Source organism: Sesamum indicum, linkage group LG9 (assembly GCF_000512975.1).
Source record: "Sesamum indicum cultivar Zhongzhi No. 13 linkage group LG9, S_indicum_v1.0, whole genome shotgun sequence".
NCBI lineage: Eukaryota > Viridiplantae > Streptophyta > Magnoliopsida > Lamiales > Pedaliaceae > Sesamum > Sesamum indicum.
This window is the reverse complement of record NC_026153.1, coordinates 2,956,764-2,978,237: the sequence shown is the minus strand read 5'-3', so window position 1 is coordinate 2,978,237 and position 21,474 is coordinate 2,956,764. Positions and strand designations below refer to the sequence as shown.

Here is a 21,474-nt window from a genome sequence, read left to right as displayed (position 1 = left end):
GGTACCCTAAAACTATACATCACACGTCTCCTACCCCCCCAAATTCGAACCCCAAGCAGAATCTCCCCTAAAAGAACGATAACAACTGAACCCCCCACAAAATCCGACGATTAATCGAGGAATTGAAGATGATCTTAAGGTATGTATACGCTCTCCTTTTGAGTTATATTTGCAGGTTGCTTAAATATACTTTGGAACTCAATGATGAATCTCAAAATCATGTTTTGGAGGTATGGGCAGTGCTATGTACTGTACAATCTCGGAATTCGGTGGTAATGGGGTTTATCAGAAACTAAGGTCGGGAGGGCTGTTTTTTAATTGTTTTACATGGGAGAGACGAGAGAGTGTTTCTTGATGTGGTGTGCTGTCAAGATTGTACACTTGGAACACATATTTGAAGTGTGTATGGAGGATTCCAAGTAGAGACAAAAGAGTTGAAAGGACAGGGGGCATGTGAAAATATACTGAGTTTTTTTGAAAGAAAAAAGAAGAAGAATTGGAAGAGCACTCACGGAATTGTACGTAGGTTTTAGTAGAAATCATTCCCTCTCTACTATTTTTTGCTTTTGGCTTTCTTTGATGAATAAAATTACGATTTTTTTTTTTTTTTTTGAATTGCAGATTATAGAGACTTTTACAATTAGATTGCCCAAGCAGCAAGGCGAAAAGTAAAGAAATGCGCGTATACAATTATTTTCTATTCTTTTCTTTTATTTTTTAGTACTTTTATATTGAACACCAATTATATGTGGTTTTGATTGTTCATTGATATTTTCTAATTTGGTGGATTTCTTATTTTTAGTTATTGGATTTTTTCTTTGTGTTGTGAGTTGCTTATTAATTTTATATTCCAGGTGTAATTTGGGGTATTTCTTAATACGAAGTCATGCTACATCCATCGCAATAAACCGAGTTATAAATGAAGAATTTATGAGTATGAAAAATGTCTGCGGTAAAATTCGAAATATCATTTTGTTTACAAATAGAATAAATTTTGTATTTACCTTTATCTATATATATATATATATATATATATTTGGCCCAGGGGACACGGGTCCAACAGCTAGTTAAATATTACATGATTCTTTTATGAGTTGGACCTTGTATTGAAGCAATGTGAAATAACAGGTCCTAAATTCAAATATAATTAATAATTCTCGACTTAAACTTTTGGATGAGCTGTCCTTTAACAAGTTGATACTTATTTATAATGTTCTTCATATGCTGCTGTTATCCAGTTTGATTCATGGCATTCTGTACCTGTAATTTGCCCTGTTTGCAGTCTTTCCAGGACAAAGGTTATAAGAGACCAAATGCTTTTCTGGATAACTCATGTAGGCAGGAACCTGAGTGTGGCGGCCAGTGGATATCAAATGTTTATGGGACAGAGTCATTTCCATGCAAAAAACAGGCTGTTGATGTTCCAATTACCACGCCTGAATCACGGATCATCATGTCTAATGCATTCCCTCAGGAAAATTCTTCTGGATTTCAATCAGTGCCAAATGAAGACATGGATCAGTTATTTGGATGTGGGATCGTTCTTGAGACAGATGGTTCGGATGTGAAGAAAAGAGTTTCTGATGAACAGTTTGAGAAGGATTCATCTGTCAGTTTATCAGTTTCTGATGCTATGAAAGATTCGGATAGAGGAGTAAGCTTTGTCCGAATTGGAAAGGTTGAGGTTAATCAAGTTAAGGAGTCGGAAAACAGATTGCATTCATGTGGGGATCATAAACTAGGTGTATCCATGGATCAGGCATACACCAGGGGAAGTGAAAAGACCATCACATTGATGGGACGATCCTGTGGTAAGGAAGGTGGAAGCACGTTGGTGAGACATTCCTATGACAATGGAGTCGCCGATATTAGATCGATGGATTTGGTCTCTAGGAAAGGCATTAACAATTCTATTTCAATGACTAACTCCTATAATAAACGGCGCTCAAGTTTTATACCTTGTGGCAGTTATCAAGATGTAATGGAGGCTCTGGCAAGGCCAGTTAGTAGCTATTCGTTACTGTATGAACAACCTTCAGTTCGAAGATTTGAAATGCCTAGCAAAAAGGAGGTAGATGTGCCAATTGGCAATGCTGTTGTGAGCACATCCCCCGTGCCCAAATCCAGACTGGAATCTACATATAGAAGTAAGTCAGAGAAAAAACCTGCCAGGAAAGAAGCGCCACACTGTTTTCTGACTAACGTCAAGAGTTTATTGAACACTGGTATGCTTGATGGGGTGTCGGTTCGATACATTTCTGGATCACGGGAGGTAATTCTATTACACTATTTTGCTTTCTTCATTGAGATTTGTTGTTGTTTATGTCACTTAAGGATGTTTTCTTACGTGTTACAAGGAGCTTCATGGAACTATAAAGGGCTCTGGCTATCTCTGTGGGTGTCAATCTTGTAACTATTCTGAGGTACACCATCTTTCTTGTTCTCCCTCATTCACTGTGTCTTTCACCTCTCATACCTCTTGTTGAACAATTTTGATTGTTGTATAGGTACTTAATGCTTATGAGTTTGAGCGCCATGCCGGTTGCAAGACAAGCCACCCCAACAACCACATACATTTGGAGAATGGGAAGACCATCCACCAGATAGTTCAGGAGTTAAAAACCACTCCACAAATTATGTTAATTGATGCCATTCAGACTCTGACAGGCTCTGTTATAAATCAAAAAGATTCCTCTGCTTGGAAAGGTATGAACTTTCTTATCCCATCTCAATGTTCTATTTTTCTGGAATCCTCATTCCTAGTTCTTGTTGTTCCAGAATCATTCAAAGCAGTCGCTCACAAGCATCAGAGTATTTATGCAAAGGAAGAGCTAAATTTATGCGACTGAAACTGAGAAATATAACCAATGTGATTGGGATATCATCTTTCACGTGCATATATATGGATAGTACTGCGCTCCTTTGTAAATTAGATTTTGATAGTTAGGACTGCCATCTTGAAGATATGATTTGTCGGTGCATCGCCATGCTGCAATCCGCATACTCTGGACACGTCAGTAACTTTCTTTTCGGCACTTCTTTTCAAAATTTTGGCTAGAATATGAACATGGTTTAGAGATAGTTGGGCTTCGAGTTTAGTTTTCTTTCAATGCAAGTAGAGAAGATGGGTCATAAGCCCTGAAATTTCTTTGTTAGCAATTATCTTCCAACCCCGTTAGCCATGAAAATATCAAATTAGTATACTATTAAGTAATATCTTGATTCTTGTAGAACAAAGTTTGAACTTCAAAATTTTGTATTGAAAAAGAATGAACACTCACATAGACCTCATTTTATAGAAATTCTTTTTACACGGAATAAAAAGAATTGAAAAGAAACAAAGAGTAAAAATGTGAAAGGTGAATTCATCGAGGACTAATGATTATTATATCTCTTATTTATTTAATCTTATAAAAAAATAAAGTGTCATTATTTCTTAACAATTTTCTAGCAAAACGAGAAAGTTATTAATTAAAAGAAGTCATTCGATGATTTTAAATAATTGAACAATAATAGCATTATTTTACATGTGGTTTGTAAGAGATAAAATATTAATCTTTTCTTCTAAAATATATAGATATTATCCATTTAAGGTAAATAATCCAGAAATAATTATTATATCCAAATATACATAAAATATAAAAAAATTATATGCATCTAATTCTTTACCCCTTTAAGCAATATAAAGATGTTTCTTTTCTTTAATTGCAAATAAAAATTTAAATATTTGTCAATATTTTTTTAGGGGACTACAAAAACATAATTAGTCTATACAAATACATAAATAATTAAAATAAAAAAGTATATTATAGAAAAACTGGAAATTTGATGTCAAGAAAGATTATCACGAAGCAAGTGTAAATATCAAGCAGGCATACATTTATGTAGAAAGTAATGAATCAATTTGCATAACATGGTTTAAGAATGAATTAGGTTTAAGAATGAATTAGAAGAATAAAAAAATGTAATGCTTGAAAATTAAAGGAAACATAAACTTTTTTTAGTGCATATACATTATAAAAAAATATATTAATTCTTGCTACAATTAAACGCATTTCAAAATTATATATATATTTATTTTTTTTGTTGAAATTCTATAGATATTTAAAAAAAAAATACTTCAGATACAACGCACGTCCATTTTACTAAATACATGAGGCCCTGAACTAAATGTGTGAAGGTATAAATTGCATAACTAAATTTATAATTACCGAAGATAAAGAACTAAATTTTCTATACCCCATATATAATTCCAAATTTAAAAAAGTAATTTTGCCAAAATTTTACAGAATATTTATTACTCATGCTGATGCAGTAGTACATCTTAGGATTACAGTGAATTTTATTTCTTTGACTGAAAAGAAGAAGATATATAACATATGACCAGTCCACAGATTTGCCTGAATATATACATGTATCAAATATTGTCTCTTCTTATTATTTTATTTCATAATAAGATCAAAATCAGAAAATAATCCACATAATTAATTAATTAATTCCTTCCCACAGACAATTAACAAAATCCCACACACTACTGAATTACACTTAATAATATCATTATAAAATCCTTCGTGAAATCATCAGAATTAACAAACCCTAAGAACTCAGAAACTGTGTATATATATAAATACTGCATATACTCTCCTCATGCCTTTCATCTTTCCTTCTGCATTAAATAATTTTAATAACAAAAAAAGATAAAAGAAAAAGAAACATGAAAGGTTCAAGAATGGGAGTGGTAGTTGCAATGGCGATAGTGCTAATAACGTTATTTGTGGATGCAGGTGTGGCCGATGATCCTCAGAATTCAGTCGAAGATTTTGTGTTATGTGTAGCGAGTTGCTTGAAATCGTGCCAGAAAATCAAAATTCTTTGTTTTGAACCTTGTTTAAAGCAATGCAGGTCGTCTAGCCGTCTATCTACTGGCGCCGCCTCCCCGGTCGTTTCTCCCGCCGATTGACGGACGCGGAGGTGGAAGCAACGAGCGAGTGGGACGACGACGTCAATTAACATTGAGTATTAGTTTGTTGGATGTTACGCAATAAGCAGGAGGAACAGCAGCAGTATGAAGACAACATTTTCATGGTAAATAACGAATGAGAATAGGTCTGTTTTCAATGGGTTTTGTAAGAAAGCACATTTAGCTTATGGTTTTGTGGAATTTAATAAAAGGGTCAGTTATTTTATGTGGGATGTTGAAAGTTTAATTTTGTGCTGAGTGGTCCTTTCTTGTGATCTGTTGAGGATAGGAAAAAAATCACTCCATAACAATCCCTTAAACTTCTAATAAAAGGGGCAATGCTGCCCACTATGTCAGGTGTTAGTGTCATATTAATGAATGATTGATATAAATTACAAAATATAATTAAATTAGATTATAATTTAAAAGCAGGACTATATACTACACATGCATAAATGTGTGTAACCAAACCCTGAGGGAGGGACATGGTGGCAATGAGCTTTTTTTAAAAAATTTAGAATTTTTTCTCATTTTTTTTTAATATTTAGGGTGATTTTTACCTATTAACATTTTTATAGAAAGGTAAAATATAATTAATCCTAGTGGGTGGTGATAAAGCTCATAATTTTTTATTATTATTACTTTTTTTTGTGAAATAATAAAATATTATAAGATTGCATTTGAATCTAAGGATTTCAAATCTTTACTAACAATTTTTGAAAGAATTTTAATTTTTTTTTTTTGGTTTTGAACTTTCTATGTATAATATATATACACACACTTATATATATAATATAATATAAAAAATATATAATTTGATAATAAAAAGTGATTCTTGTCTCTAAATAATACAACATTAATATAATATATATAAAAAAAAATATGATTTGACAATACTTTTATCTCCTAATCCTAACAACAAACATACACCACTTATTTTAAAATACTTCAAATTACCTTTAAAAACAAATCCAAACATACGCAAAGTCTATTTTTAACAAACACTTATTTATCAATTAAACAAATGCAATTAAGAAGCAATTTTTGTTTTTCTTTTAACAATTTTCTTAGGCTTTAGGCTTTCTTTCTCCTTTTTTTCCTCTTTCAATTCCAAAAGCAAAAAATGGTTTGGGGAAGATAATAGCCCCAAACAAAAATCAAAAGAGAAAATCAGCCAAGACACAGATCTCGTCTTCGTCGTCCTACATCAGAAATACCTGAAGTTGTTGATATGGTTTCTTTTTTATTTTTTATTTTTGAGTTACTGTAGATATGATTTCTATCCACATGAGTTACTGGGACAATAACAAAATGTGGTGGCCATAAATACAAATTAAAAAGGAAAGTATAAAGCTTAAAGGAGATTCACAGGCTAGGTAAAATTCCCAAAACAGTTTATCTGCTCATCAGTTGTAAAAATCACATTTGACGATACCATCATTCATTGATCCCAAAACTCACGATCCAAGTGATTCAAACCCACATGAACAACAATGAGTCTTCCTTTTTGCTAATATTAGTCAGCAGTAATTAAACTCCATATTCATATCATGAGATCTCCCCCAACACATAATTTACATTTAAAAGGATACAGAAAGCCAATGATGTGAATCAAAAGTAAAAAAATGAAACTGAATTAGAAATGTTGTACCAAAACAATGGACTAGTATAAGCACGATTCCTAAACCAACGGACTGAAACAGAGGACGAATGCATAAATTTTGTAGGACATAAATAAAGGGGACTATTATCTAACATACAGTGTTAGAGCTGAAATATGCAGAAAATGTATGAGTCTGCATGGATGTTTTAGAGGTATAAGAGGTCAAATGGAGGAGGACACTAAAGCAAAACGCAACAACCAAATTCAACTCTTTTTCCCAATGATAAGAACCTATCAACAAACCAAACAAGTCGGGAAAGAGGAAAATACAGAGGACTGAGATATTTCACCACAATAGTTCTTTTCTTTCTGTTACTTCTCAACAGTGCAGCACCTACTTAAGTGCCTTCAATCGTTTATCATTTCCAAGCATTCAAGAAGCACAGCAAGATGACTTCTGTGCAGGTTGGCTGCCTCCAGCAGCTGAGTCAGCCTGATTAATCTTGAGCGCTGTTGGCTGCAAACGAGGAAAAAAAAATTGTTTGTCAACAAAAGGGACCTTAGTAAATTTGCAACCATCTTAAAAATCAAACTAAAGTAAACCAGGTAATTTACTTCTGCTTTGGTGTCGGAATCCGAAAGCCTTTGCTTTATATCCCTAGCTATAGAAAAGAAAACTTCTTCCACATTAAGATTTGTCTTAGCACTCTGCAGTGAAAGATGCATTTTCAGTTGCATGTGCGATAAATGTCCTTTCTACTGGTAATCCCAAATACTCACAGTTTCAAAGAATTTTATCCCGTACTCGTCCGCGAGTGCTTGGCCCTTGGACGTAGGAACAGCCTAAACAAGGATGAAAATTAGAAGTTCCAATTATTTTGGAAAACAAAAAGAAAACAATCAAAAGTTCATTCAGATATTCCAAAAGTACTGGATCACAAAATCAATATCTACCACCAGTACAAAGCAACAGGTAGGACCGACTTTAGGGCATGGTGTCAACCTTTTGCAACATTTCTTTTCCAATTAGGATGTGTGAGATTATATCTCAAATTGATTTCTTGAAAAATCTATACAAATTTGATGTGAAAATTTCATTATTTGAGATGTTTTAAAACCACAATTTCCTAATAGAAAATATATACTAGACCCTCACTTTTTGAACAGAGTACTGAAATCCTCTCTTCTGTTCTCTTTAATCTCCCTCTCGATTAAAAAAAATAGTGAATAAGTCCAATATTTGAATGCCAACATTTCAAGAGCTTTCTCAGGGACAAATCGCAAGCTCAGCGCGGCCTTTAAAACCTATAAGCATTTGTACTGACTTAGTAAATTACCATTTCATCTTTGATTCCTCTCATGATTTGACCAAAAACATTCCAAAATTATCATAACTTGTTAAAACATTATTTACACAAAGAGTTTAGTAGTTTAAATTTTAAAAAGTAAAATCTTATATCCAAATCTCTCTTCTTTTCTTTTTTAAATTCTTGAAAGAAGTCAACCACCCTCTTAGTCTAACACCGCTGAAGTGAAACTGCACTCTTCCAAATCAACCCCTAAGCAGAACTTTTTATCTGAAAAAGTTATCTTCCAGAATACATCACTCGGATTGGTATTTCCTACATTAAGGTAATCATTCATGCAAAGACAAATGACAAGCTAACCATAGGGTTCGCAAGACCTAAACCATAAGCAACATAAATATACTAAAAACATGAAATAACACACTAAAAAGCTCAAGTTTAGAAAAGGAAAATACCCTTTTGCTTTCATCCATGTCAGCTTTGTTCCCTACGAGTATTTTGTTGACATTGTCAGAAGCATGTTGTTCAATGTTTCTGATCCAGTTCCTAATGTCTGAATAGAGAAGTATGTATTACTTTCATCAGTAGTATAAGCAACCAAGAAGCCAGCATGTTCAACTCCACTAATAATTCACAGGGAAATATTGTTGGTCAAGTACCAAATAGATACGATGTTTAAGGAAAACAACAAAAAGAAAGAACATTAAATAATTGGACTCGATCTAATTCTACTTCTCTTCTAGACTCCTATTTTTGGTACTCATTATATATAATTATATATGCATTTTTTGTTGTCCCCTTTTAAGGGGTAGGATCCGTCTAGGCATTCAGAAGATTCAGGGAGATTGTATTCCCTGTGATTTCATATGATTTTCAACTTTTCTAATAGGGATAATTCAGAAAATTCTAGTAGGACTTTTTGAAATAAACAATTGCAATAACTAGGAAGGAGAAATTATATACCCATTCGACATGTTCCAAATACAATACACAGAAGTGGACTAAAGGATCAGGGAGGATAGGTGGGAGGATAGGTGGGAGGAAGGGACGGGAGCAGACTAAAGATACATAGAGGAAAAATATACATGCCAACCATCAGGGCATATAGTGATAGGAAAAGAAACCTTACTGTTAAAGGACGACTCATCTGTGACATCATAAACCAGCAATATACCCATTGCTCCACGATAGTAAGCTGTCGAGAATTATGAGAAAGAGAATAATACAATTGAACTTATATTGCATGTGATAAATGTGATTCATAAACATACAGATGATAAAGCATTCCTTAACGCTGGAAAGAAGAGAGTAAAAGAGACTACTGATTCTCTAAACGATGGAAAGCAAGCTGGTATTGTTTATGACGCGTGTTGGTATTCTGATAAATGTTGAAGAATGGCAAAGCAATGAAGTTGTTTCCCTCATCAATCTAACATGTAAATCTTATCCTTTGAAATCATTGTTAGAGGGAAGAATGAAAATATCATGGAAATCCAATCCAATGTATGTCTTGTGTCTCATCAACAAGAAACTAAAAGCTAATGATCATTCAGGAAAGTATTGAGAAAAGAAGACAATGTTTTAATATGGGCCTCTAGATTTCTTTTCTCCCCTCCCCAGCCTCCCTGAAAGCCCAAGAGAATAAATATATCCGAAACCAAACTGCTGCTGCCAAAGGCAATAAGAACTTACCTGTGGTGATTGTTCGAAATCGTTCTTGCCCAGCTGTATCCCAGATCTGGAGCTTGATCCGCTTGCCATCAAGTTCAACGGTTCTTATCTTAAAATCAATTCTGAGGAGTAAATTATATCCACGTTCAGTACCGCAACCAAGCAGTTAATACTTGTATTTGGCAATAGATAACTTACCCAATGGTGGTAATAAAACTAGTCGTGAAAGAACCATCAGAGAATCGCAAAAGAAGACAACTCTTACCCACACCTAGAGGATGCAAAACAAAAAGGTAGGCAAATAAGAACCGGAATATCTCTTTTATCCACGTATAATTGGCACTGTGTGAAGAGTATAAATAATACCTCAAGTACAAAATAATACAGTTACACCAAAATGAGATGGTTTAAGTTCTACATCCCCCTTTAACTTAACTGAAGACTCGAGGCACGCAAGACAATGGCTCAGGAAAATCTCATTTATAAGATCACAAATACTCATTTTAACAGAAAGAGCTCAGTAGTACCACCATAAAGCAAGCCTGAGCTCGAGAGGGAGAAGAAGTAAAAACTTACATTGTTCACCAATTCAATACAATGCAAAGCCACCCATCGTAACAGCAGGAGACAAAATTTATACCTACAACTCCTGTTAAAACCAAAGCAGTACCAGAAGCAGCCAATTTAAACGGACAGATTCATCATTCTTCTTAACTTCCACTAACTCGCCATACAATGATAAAATACGGCTATCCCAACAACATTTCTCCATAATATAAATTTTTTCCATTCAAACCGAATCCGAACTCAACATGAACATATCCAAATCAAACTGACTAAAATTAAATTTATTCAAAAGAATACCATCGTGGAGCTACAGATCCGAACAAAAACAGCCTTTTTTCACAGAAATATCTAGCTTCACACAATCAATCAAGACGCGAATAAAGATATCACTAGAGTATCAAAGGTTAAGAATCGATAAAACGGAAAAAAGATATAGAAAACGAATATCCAATGATGACGAACCGCTGTCGCCGATGAGGAGAAGTTTGATGAGGTAATCGTAATCTGCTCGTGCCCTCGCCGGTGGTGCGGCCATTGACCCTCGCCCGTGGTGCCCTCTCCCTTCTCACTACGTCGTCGTTTATGAATTTTGTACGTGTATTACCCACAGCTATACGTATAATCAAAATTAACCCAACTAAACTTTTTTAGAGAGATGAGAGGAGAGAGAGAGAAGAGGGAGAGAGGCGCACCGTCCGAAGTTGCTATTGTGCGCACCTTATTTCGAGTGCATACTTTAGCGACATATATCGAGCGTGGGTGCGCCTTGGTCTCCCGGGCGCATGCTAGCAACACCTGCAGCCATGATATGATAAAAAAGAAATATATTGATGAGAGAAGAATCGGGTGCTCACGACACACGATACTGGAAAATTAACTATTGGCTGTAGCCAGTAGCATTTGTGCTGTGCTCCTCACATTTAATTATGATCGAATTAATTTTTTTTAAAAAAATATGACATCTAAGTTTTTTTATTTTTATAACTAATCATATAAATGCAACTCGTAGCTTAATGGAAAAACTAATCTCTTTTTTATATTAAAAAACAATTAAATAAATAATAGATCAATATGAGATACTTGTTATCTACGAGTTAATTTAATTATAATTGATATTATATTTTATATAATTCTCAATTAAACAGCATAAAAGTCAATTAAAATAAATAAATAATGCATCGATATCAATAAAATTATAACAAATTTGATTTGTGTAAATTAAATGACAATTAGCTTATTATTTAAATAAAGAGTATTAAGAATAAATTTAAGTATGAATTAAACAAACTAATATAATAAAAGAAACCGAACACGGTCAGGATCTATTCCATGAATTTCTATTTATTTAATAAGTTTTCAGATGGAGTTAATAAAAAAGAAATTAATTTTTATTTTATTTAGGAAAATCGCATCATATATTTAGTAACATTTTAAAACTATTTGTTTATAATTACAATTATGAGTATTATTGTTCAACCCACTGGAGAACTATTAGTTGAATGCTAAATATTGAGACGTTAGTTTTTTTTTTTTATTATTGAGAATTAATTTATTTTATTATTTTCAGTATAATCATTTTATTTTCATAATAAAATTAATATTATAGTTACTATTTTTTAATACACCAGTATAAAAGGCTTCCAACGTATATAAGTAACTCTCAAACCCTAATCGACTTATTTCAGTCTCTCGTTCTCTCACCTGTGTTGGAGCTGCACCAACTTCGCAAAGAGTAAGCGGCGCCGCTTGTATTTGAGGTGAGCTACTCATCAAATATTATTCCGTTTGCGAGTTGATTTTTCCGTATTTTATTGTTCAATCTCCTTGGTTAAACAGTTCTTTTGCTGTTTGTTATAGAATTTGTTTGAAATCTCCGACTGTTTTTCTTTTTTCCTGTAATTTAGACATGAATGTGGATAGCAATTGAAAAAACAAAAAAATTATGGTGTTGAAGGGCTATTAGGGCACCTCCGACCTTCAGTTGATTCCACTCAATTTTAATGAACTCTATTGTGTTTGGAAAATCATGTATACATTGCGCCGAATGAATGTTGTAATTGTGGATCTGTGTTCTAATTCTGGGACATACTGAGGAGTGAGTTTTTTATGTTCTGTTTGGGTTCAAAAAGTTGTAGTTACGTCAATATGTATGCTTAGGTAGATTAATTGGAAGTTATCTGTAAGCTTATAACATAACCTTCAGCGATGAAATATCTGTAGCTTCGCTGATGCATCTTTTAACTTATAATTAGGTTAATAAAGTATAGATGCTATGTATTTGGTCGCTCTAATATTTTGCTATTGATTCTCTATCAGCTTAGGTTGGAAGATGGTGAGAGTTAGTGTCTTGAATGATGCTCTAAAGAGCATGTACAATGCTGAGAAAAGAGGGAAACGACAGGTCATGATTAGGCCTTCTTCCAAAGTGATTATCAAGTTTCTTCTGGTCATGCAGAAGCATGGTTTGCCCCTTCTCTTACACAACTACTAGTTTTTGTTTAATTTTTTAACTTTTGCTTAATGCATTGCCTCTCTGTATTGGATTTACAGGTTACATTGGAGAGTTTGAGTATGTTGATGACCACAGAGCTGGGAAAATTGTGGTTGAATTGAATGGTAGACTGAACAAATGTGGTGTTATTAGCCCTCGATTCGATATTGGTGTCAAGGAAATTGAGCCATGGACTGCGAGACTGCTCCCATCAAGACAGGTGGGAATATAAAATCTAAATCACTGCAATGATATCCACCTAAACAGGACTGTTTTATATTTTCCAATGGGAGTTCTAGATCTCTGAATTTCCATCCTAAGTAAAAATTTGTGTGTAAATTGATGTTGTCAAGTTTGCATTTGAACTGAAATTTGGATTGCGTTAATATCATTTCGCCTTTTGGCTGCAGTTCGGTTACATTGTGCTGACAACATCTGCTGGAATCATGGATCATGAAGAAGCTCGTAGGAAAAATGTTGGAGGTAAAGTACTTGGGTTCTTCTACTAGTAATGGACACAGAAGCTCGTTTTAATAGTCATGAAGTTAAGTACTCTGGACTCCCTTTTCTCTACCGGAAGAGGATTTACTGCTGAAGTTGCTTCTGGGGACACTTTTATGCGGCTTGTTTTGATCTACCTTATGGAATGAAAACATTTAAGGATTTTAGTTATTTGAAGTGCCAGTTTCAATCTTTTGTTTTGCTGATACAATCTGTTTGAATTATGATGGTAAGCAAAAATTTTGGTTGACAGTGAGGAATATTTAACTTCTTGATGCAAATTATTTTCTTTACTATTGTGATATCAACTTTCTGTATTGGGTGTACTAGCCAATTTTGTCATTCGAGATACCATCTGCATGGTAATTGGCTGGCCTTCCATGTTCTACTGCCATGCCTTGCGATTAACTGTGTTGGTGTGTAGTTTGTCAAGCAATGCAGTTTGGCTCAGCTTATAGAAGCTTCTTGAGATGCATGTTATTTATTGGTGTTGGACTGAAGTACTTGATACAATTTCATGAAGGTCATCCAAGAGTAAATGGTTATCTTTAGGACTTGTAAACTTTAATCTGACCGTATAAGTTACAATATCCATTGTTCATTATCTATAAGTCGAATGATCATGTTTTATCCAAATCAATTTAACAACTTATTTCTGAATCAAATAATTTTTGGAATTTTTAAGTTGTTTTATGCAAGTTCATTCCAACACCTAATACCCTTTCAGTTAACACCTAATAACATATATGTTTAAATCTCATATATGTACATTGCGAGCGTGTATCATTCGATGTGTAAAATGAAGTACACCACTTGAATAGAAGACTTAAATTGGTCTAATGATAAAAAAACTACTGCACTAGAATAGTAGACTTCATATACATGCAGTAATAAGCTAGCCCAAGAATTTTGGTCGATCAGCAGCCAGATGGCTAAGTTATGGCCGACGTTTTTTTGCTGGGCCAATCTTAAAATCGTGTTGATGGGCTATGCTTCCTTAAGTTGGGTTAATTATGTCAAGTGGGCTATTCAATGCTCATTGAACCATATTCATATACAATATTGTGGCATCAGATACAAAAGTTAAGTCATTACAATATGTGCGCATAAGAATTAGGAGACATAAGTTGCATAGTAATACACAATTCAAGATTTAAAATACAGTGTCATATTTCATAAACAATTCATAGAATTCTCAATATATGCGACTTACATGATTTGACTGTATTACGCGTTTTGGGAGATATTAATTTCACGCTCTTATAAGCTCATCCAAATATTCCAAACACCTTATGAATTCTAGTATTTTTTGGAACTCTAGTACTAACTGCAGTATCCCTTAAAATGTGGGATTAAGAAAAAGAGAATTCTATTTTGCAATTTTTCCCTTTTGGGTTTTGCGTTTTTGTTTTCTAGAAAATCACCATTTGTAGAGTTCTCAATTTCTAATTCAACTATACACTGAGTTTAGGAGAATGATTTATGATTATGAATGTTGATGACTTGGTAATTACTATTGTAGCTTATAAAAAACTTACCTGGGATTAATACTCCCGTACGACCAATTCTATCCAAAATTTAAGGGCAATACAGAAAACTACATTCGAGTAATGATACGTGGGATTAATGATACACTTTTTTCTATAAAATATGATAGTTATTGTGCAGCATGCCAGAAGTGAGAGTTAACGGCCAAGTGCTTATTTCGTCGAAACTTAATGGTTATATTGAAAGTACAATCGAATAATGATATGTGAGATCAATGTGCATTTTTTCATAAAGCGTAGTAATAATTGCCCAGTCCACATCAAACTACACAAGAAAATTAATATACATTATAGTAAAAAACCAGAGTTGCAGTGGAAATAACGAGTCAACAATCGTCTCGTAATTTGGAGGAATTTTAGTTTTCATTTTATTAATTGTAAAATTTTCATTTTTAATTTCATATTTTTAACAAAGTTGGTTACCTTTCTATTATATATAACTTATTAAAAAATATCACGTAATTGTTAAATACTCTATTTTGAAAGTCATAGGATCAAATGTATTACTTTTTGAAAGTTATAGAATCAAAAATAAAAAATTCGTAATCAATCCGACTAAATTCTCCAAATGGCCACTTACTAAGTGCACGATATTTTTTGTTAAAGTATCTAAAAAAATATACGTACCATGAGATTATGAATATTATTTTTTTAAAATTATGGAACTAAAAATAAAATTTTTGTAACTAATAAAACAAAAAGTAAAAGGATACTAATTAATTACATAACGAAAAGTATCACTTCCCCAAAATGACAAAACAAATAATAGGAATGAAATGTTGAGACAACTATAAAAAGTAGTGCCACATAATTAAATGAAGATTATTTTGGTAAGTTGATTTGGGAGTGGCCCCGGCGAGAGCAGGACCACTGGCACAAACTCCTAATTAACATCCATCATCATCTTTATTATTATATTTTTAAAAACTCATCATTATCAACAAATTGAATTAAATTAATGCACCGGATCTGATTTTATCTGCACAAATTTATGTGCCAAACTTTATTTTATTGTGGTAGAAAGGTGAGCATAGTAAAGGACACAGTTTACTATAATATTATTGTGTGGTAATTGTACAAGCAACGTGTATAAAAAACAAAAATAATTGAATATAATTATAAATATTTAATTATTTGATAATCAGATGTGCTTTTTAGAAATAAATTTTGTAATCACTTGAATGGAATATAGAAGAAGATATTTCATTCTTGAGAGGGATTTTGGAATATTAATTAGATGCGAAAAGAAACTTTATTACCAGTGGGCCAAGTTGGGAATTCTCATATCTTAGTGGTGCAAGGTACGAAATTAAGTTTTCGCTATATTATAAATAATTATGATTTAAAATTCATAATAAATTAATATAATTAATTATGATTAAATTAAATTAAATTAAATTTGAATTTTTATCACGATTAATCAATATTCATTATGATTTTTAAAAATAATTAAAAAAAGGCTAATAATCATTGTGAAACTATAATTGATTTGTATTTGCGATTATTTTTTTTTTCTTTTGCTCTAATCATTAACGGCGGCGAAAATTATTTTTTTGGATTGAGATTGATTATGTGTCATTTTATATCTCAAATTAATATTCGTGGTTTTTGCTTTCCTATATATGATCAATAATTAAATATTTGATAGTAATAATTAATATATTGTCGTACTAAAAAAACAGCTCGATAACCATAAAAAGAATCAACATCAAATTAATTAGGAAGAAAACTTTTCATTGCTAATTTGCATTATTTACTATAAAAAATTTATTTGTTAATGAATTTAGCAACAAAATATCTAAATAAATCATGGCTAAATTTATTTAGCAAGTAAAATTTTTATATTGAATAATATAAATTATCAACGACTTGAACAAGAATTGTTTTTGTAAATTAATTCGATGTTTAATTTGTCATCAAAATTTTCTTATATTTATTGAGTTATTTTTTCTAGCAACGGTTGATAATTAAAATTAATTAATTTATTAAAAAATTGTCATTATGAATGTTTCAGAAATTAATGGACTTGTTAATGATATGATACCCACCAGCAGACAATTCAAAATTTCAAACTTCAATCAAATGACATGTCAAATACTTCAACCCATTAAAACCATCAATTGATAATACTCCTATCTTTACACTGTATATATATATATATATATATGGCCCATAACATTTCTTGATACATTTATTTATAAATATATGATTACACAGTGGATGCCTCCTTATATAGGAGATTATTTTATTTAAATTCGCTCGTTCTACTAACAAAAATAGTCAAATCCCACCACTCAGTACTAACAAATTAAACTACTCAGTACTCGAACCATAATTATTACAACGACTTGATGACAAAGTACTTGACGACTACGTACGTGCTGCAGAAAACCCTAAATCTATACAAAAAAGAGTTAGAACTTGGGACATTAATATTCCTTAAGACATATATATAGAGGCTAAGTTGTATGAACAAATTCTTGTCTTCCTTTTAAATGAATGAACTTTCTAGTTAGCCAGTCAGATGATTGTAGTAAAAAGGGAAAGAATCCATCTTGCTCGCAGCATCTTGACCATCCATGGACCACAGTGAGTCAGCTGCCCAAAAATCCCATATAGGAGGGGTACTACTGCTCATCACTCCTTGGCTTCTCAAATTGCTACTTTCCTCAGACAACTCTATGTCCTTCCATATTTCATCCATGGAATAAACCTCGGCGCTTCCTTCTATCTCCACTCCGCTGTTGTTTTGTCCGGTAGCAATATCCACCCCACCCGTGTCGTAAAAACTTCGCCCCTCGGTTTCAATCATGGGCTCGAATCCCACGGCAGGGCTATTGGAGTTGGAGGAGGACGAGGATGAGGGCGACGTTGGAGAAATAATACTAGTTTTTTTCCTCTCTTGAGCCTTTTTCCTCATATGGGTCCTCCAGTAGTTCTTGATTTCATTGTCGGTGCGACCGGGTAATTTCCGAGCAATTCTTGACCATCTACATGTATGCATATCAATGATAGCTATATTACATTACAAGCACAAAAAAAAGGTTGCATAAAAATAATAATCGACATCAGACTTTTCTAAACAAAAAACGACAACGCAACCCCTCAATTCTTAAAAAAGAATTAATTGTTATTAAAAGTTGAGAGATGGCATTGTCTTTTCTGCCTTTTGTAAAGAGAATTTCTTTACTAAAATGAAGACAAAGAAAACAGATTGATGATCGATGAAGAACATATGTAGATAGACATGAAGGAAGCAATAATTATAAATAAATGGAAAAAACCTGTTGCCCCATTTGGAGTGAAGCTCAAGAACAAGGCGCTCTTCATGAGGGGTCATCTTGCCCCTTTTGAGTCCAGGGTGCAGGTAGTTAACCCAACGCAACCTGCAACTCTTGCCTGTTCTTTTCAGACCTACACACAAAGTTATCAGGCAGTTAACCCTTTTTGTGCCCCTTGCAATAACGCATCCATGCCCAAGACAAGCCTACCTATATAGTCTGTCTCCCGCCACCTTCAAACCTGAAACTTTCGCTATGAAATCCCATCGTCGGTCCCCGAACAAGTTCACGTAAAATACCAGCTGAACGTCCTCTTGTTCCGTCCACGGCCCTTTCCTCGTCCCCTCTTCTTTCTCCATATCCTCCCCTTTTCGTCTTCTTTCTTTTTTTCTTTTTTTTGGGTTTTTCCGGCTTCTGTCCCTCTTCTTGCCTATTTGTCGTCTACACGGCAACTATGGGCAGCGTGGTACTTGTATATATACTAGTAGTTTATCAAGATTTGATGTGTGCTAGTGTGTGTATAGTTTATTTGTATGGTTGGATTAATTAATTGTGTACGGGTTAAGGGATCGTCGCCCTACACGTGGCGTAACTGTGCGTGCATGATTTGTTTGACATGGTTGATAGGACAAAATGGCTATATGATGCAAGCCATTATAAAGTGGTTTTCTTTTGCTTTAGATAAGTGGTTGATATGTTGACGCAACTTTCATAAGTGGCTGTCCATTTTATTACATTCTTGTTTAATTTATTAATTAACTGTTTTTCCTTTTGTTGTTGTTGCTGCTGCTGCTGTTTAGTTTTCACGACTTTGATGATTTCTCCAGTCCAATCATTTCAATCCACGATTACTTTGCACGATTGGTATGGAGGACTGCAGAGATCAATCACTTCTAGGTTCTGCGTCCAACGTTTCTTGCAACTTTTACAGGAAAAGAGCTACACTCATTTGATCAGTCCAAGTATGTATATGTTGGGCTGATAAATATTAATATTAGGTAATGTTTGGATTCAACAATTTGAAAAAAAAAATTAATAACTTCATTTGAAAAAAATATAAAATCTGTCCAATTCATCAAAATTTAGTCCAAAATTAGATCGAAATAACTTGAAATCCTTTTAACTTTAGAATTGTCCAAACATATTGAAAAAATCATTTATTTTGAAGAATTTAAAATTCATAATTTCGAATAAATCTTGAATAATTCTCATTACTTGCTTCCTTTTGCGAAAAAAGATACACCACCGGGCTAGATATTTTTCAATAATAAAAAGAATAATTAATAAATAAAAAAAAAGAAAGAAAAGAAACGAATGCCACTTTCATGGTGCACACGGAGGCATACGTATCACATATACATATAATATCTCTACAATATGTTTGTGCCAACATATAATTATTTTATTGTTTATAAAATTTATTTCATTACCAGTTAAGGAAAAATACAATTTTAGTATCATAAATTAGGGGATGTCAATTTTCTTTTTGTTTAAATTAAAGTTTACAATTTAGTCCTGTAATTTTAAAATTTGTGGCAATTTTAGTCATTTTCGGTTAATTTGGTCGGAAAATTCCACTTTATTCGCTATGTCAACACCTAAATTAAGGTTTTTGGTGAAATTGATGACATGACAGTTCGAAATATATTTTTTTTTTTGCATTTTAGAAGATGATTTGGCAAAAAGATAATTACCATTTGATGATATGACAAGTTTTTTTAAGTTGTAATTTTATTTTTGTTAAGTTATTTCCTAATAAAAAAAATATGTTGGACTGCTGACATGGTTGATATATATCGTGGAATTCTTGGATCAAACTGGCCGGAACGTATTAAAAAGATCATAATTGTTAAAGTAACGGACCAAATTGAAAATTTTAATAATTTGAACATAATCAAAATTACAAACCCCTTACTTACAGGATTAAAAATACATTTTTTTTCCTGAAACCAATTAATATTTATTTATTTATACACAGATGTATGTGTGTGTATGTGGATTGCAACTTGCATGTGACACCATACATATAGTTTACTAGGCAACAGTGGGAAGAATAAAATAGATGACAATATATATGGGTTAGTGTTGTTGGACGTAAAGGTGGTGATACCATTTATAAAGAAACACATAAACGGAATGGCCTTTTAGGGCATGTTTGGATTTACTTCCCCTTCACCCTTTTCCAATTTCCATCCATTCATCTCATCACGCCATTTCCTTATTGATGGCCCTTCATTTCTGCAAAGGCCGTATACGTACATACATGATCCTTTGTTGCACAACCCGTTTGTCCCAATTTATATGTTTTTTAAAATATTTTATAAGTTATTGATATGATTCTGATCTTCAAATAAAGTCATTTTTGTAGTTTTGCTCTTTTAATAATTTGATGTTGTAATTTTAATCCTTAAACTGTTGTTTTTTTGACGTTTTTAGTTATTCCGTTAATAAAATCGTCAAATTTAACAGAATTTTCATCCGAATGGGGAAAGGTAGCCGTTATGATAAATGACTATTTTTTCTCTTCAAATGGAATTTCCGTTAAAATTTAACAGTTTTATTAAAAAAAGTACTAAAAAGGCCAAAAAAAACAACAATGATAGGACTAATACTGCAACCTCAAATTGTTTGAGAACTAAAAGCAGTTATCCCTAATAATTACAAATTTATCGATAATGAAGCCTAACTTAATTGACGAAATTGAGACTCTAAGGTCATGGTTTCGAACCTCACGATATGCGTGGGATGCTATCTCTACTGAAGAGTAGGTGTTATTTCTACTGCATGTAGGTGTTGGTTAGATTTAATTTATTTGATATTACTGCAGTAGTCATTGTTAGATTTTGATATTCGATATGAATGATTGTGATCGGATTTAATTTGAATTAATAAAAAGTTTATCGCTCTTACTTCAAAAAATTATAAAATTGTCGTCAGTAACATCTTTAAGATCTTTAATCTTATTTTGATCAAACATTTCAAGAGCTTATTTTTAAAATAAAATTAACATCTTATAAGCTTTAAAAACATCTTAATTATGAGATGTGTGAGCTTATAAGTTGTTTTAAATAAATTTAGCCAAATACTATCTGAGTTTATTTAACAAATCTTATAAGTTCTTAACTCTTATGAGATTCTTTTGGAATTTATAAGATGTCAAATCTTATTTTAAAAATAAAATATATATTAAAGTATTTGAATAAAAATAGATGATGTAGCTTATAAATTATAAATTATTATAGTAACGATGGTGATTTTATAATTCATTTGAAGGATTACTCTAAAATATTTAAATTTAAAATATAAGTTAGAAAGTTTTACTTTTATAAAAGAGCTTATAGGCTATTTATAATATCTTATTTGTAAAATTTATAAATTTTCATTAATTTCTAACAAATCAAATAAACACTTTATAAAACCTTATAAGCTCTTAAATATTTTACAAATATTTTAAAAAATTTAAAATCTCATCTCAACAACCGCTCAACAGTGTCTTCAAAATTTCAAAAATAAGTTTAGAGGGTATTTGGCTAAGTTTTTTTAAAA

General features: G+C 32.4%; 4 protein-coding genes across 16 annotated transcripts; 2 read left to right on the top strand and 2 right to left on the bottom strand.

Moving 5' to 3' along the window:
- On the top strand, positions 34-3,163 carry LOC105170387. 12 transcript variants are annotated; one of them, XM_020697016.1, is made up of 8 exons: positions 39-139; positions 231-518; positions 622-668; positions 855-934; positions 1,283-2,272; positions 2,358-2,423; positions 2,508-2,706; positions 2,779-3,163. In XM_020697016.1, exons 5-8 carry the CDS (start codon positions 1,454-1,456, stop codon positions 2,847-2,849), a joined length of 1,155 nt encoding a protein of 384 aa, XP_020552675.1. In that variant the 5' UTR covers positions 39-139; positions 231-518; positions 622-668; positions 855-934; positions 1,283-1,453; the 3' UTR covers positions 2,850-3,163. The 12 variants fall into 12 exon arrangements, with proteins under 12 accessions (XP_011089434.1, XP_020552673.1, XP_011089433.1 ...); XM_020697010.1 differs by having other exon boundaries at positions 855-952; XM_020697009.1 differs by having other exon boundaries at positions 622-682; positions 855-952.
- LOC105170386 (ras-related protein RABE1c) lies at positions 6,568-10,947 on the bottom strand. Its single transcript, XM_011091130.2, has 9 exons — positions 10,801-10,947; positions 10,571-10,718; positions 9,740-9,812; positions 9,563-9,663; positions 9,000-9,065; positions 8,326-8,423; positions 7,344-7,406; positions 7,179-7,271; positions 6,568-7,080 (listed from the first exon to the last, which is right to left on the bottom strand). The coding sequence occupies exons 2-9, from the start codon at positions 10,641-10,643 to the stop codon at positions 6,997-6,999; spliced, it is 651 nt and encodes a 216-aa protein (XP_011089432.1). The 5' UTR covers positions 10,644-10,718; positions 10,801-10,947; the 3' UTR covers positions 6,568-6,996.
- LOC105170385 (40S ribosomal protein S15a) lies at positions 11,757-13,426 on the top strand. The gene is made up of 4 exons (XM_011091127.2): positions 11,757-11,865; positions 12,425-12,570; positions 12,659-12,819; positions 13,010-13,426. Exons 2-4 carry the CDS (start codon positions 12,438-12,440, stop codon positions 13,106-13,108), a joined length of 393 nt encoding a protein of 130 aa, XP_011089429.1. The 5' UTR covers positions 11,757-11,865; positions 12,425-12,437; the 3' UTR covers positions 13,109-13,426.
- On the bottom strand, positions 16,946-18,392 carry LOC105170384 (transcription factor MYB48). Of its 2 annotated transcripts, none has more exons than XM_020696996.1 (3): positions 18,139-18,392; positions 17,932-18,090; positions 16,946-17,637 (listed from the first exon to the last, which is right to left on the bottom strand). In XM_020696996.1, exons 1-3 carry the CDS (start codon positions 18,285-18,287, stop codon positions 17,160-17,162), a joined length of 786 nt encoding a protein of 261 aa, XP_020552655.1. In that variant the 5' UTR covers positions 18,288-18,392; the 3' UTR covers positions 16,946-17,159. The 2 variants fall into 2 exon arrangements, with proteins under 2 accessions (XP_020552655.1, XP_011089426.1); XM_011091124.2 differs by having other exon boundaries at positions 17,932-18,061; positions 18,170-18,392.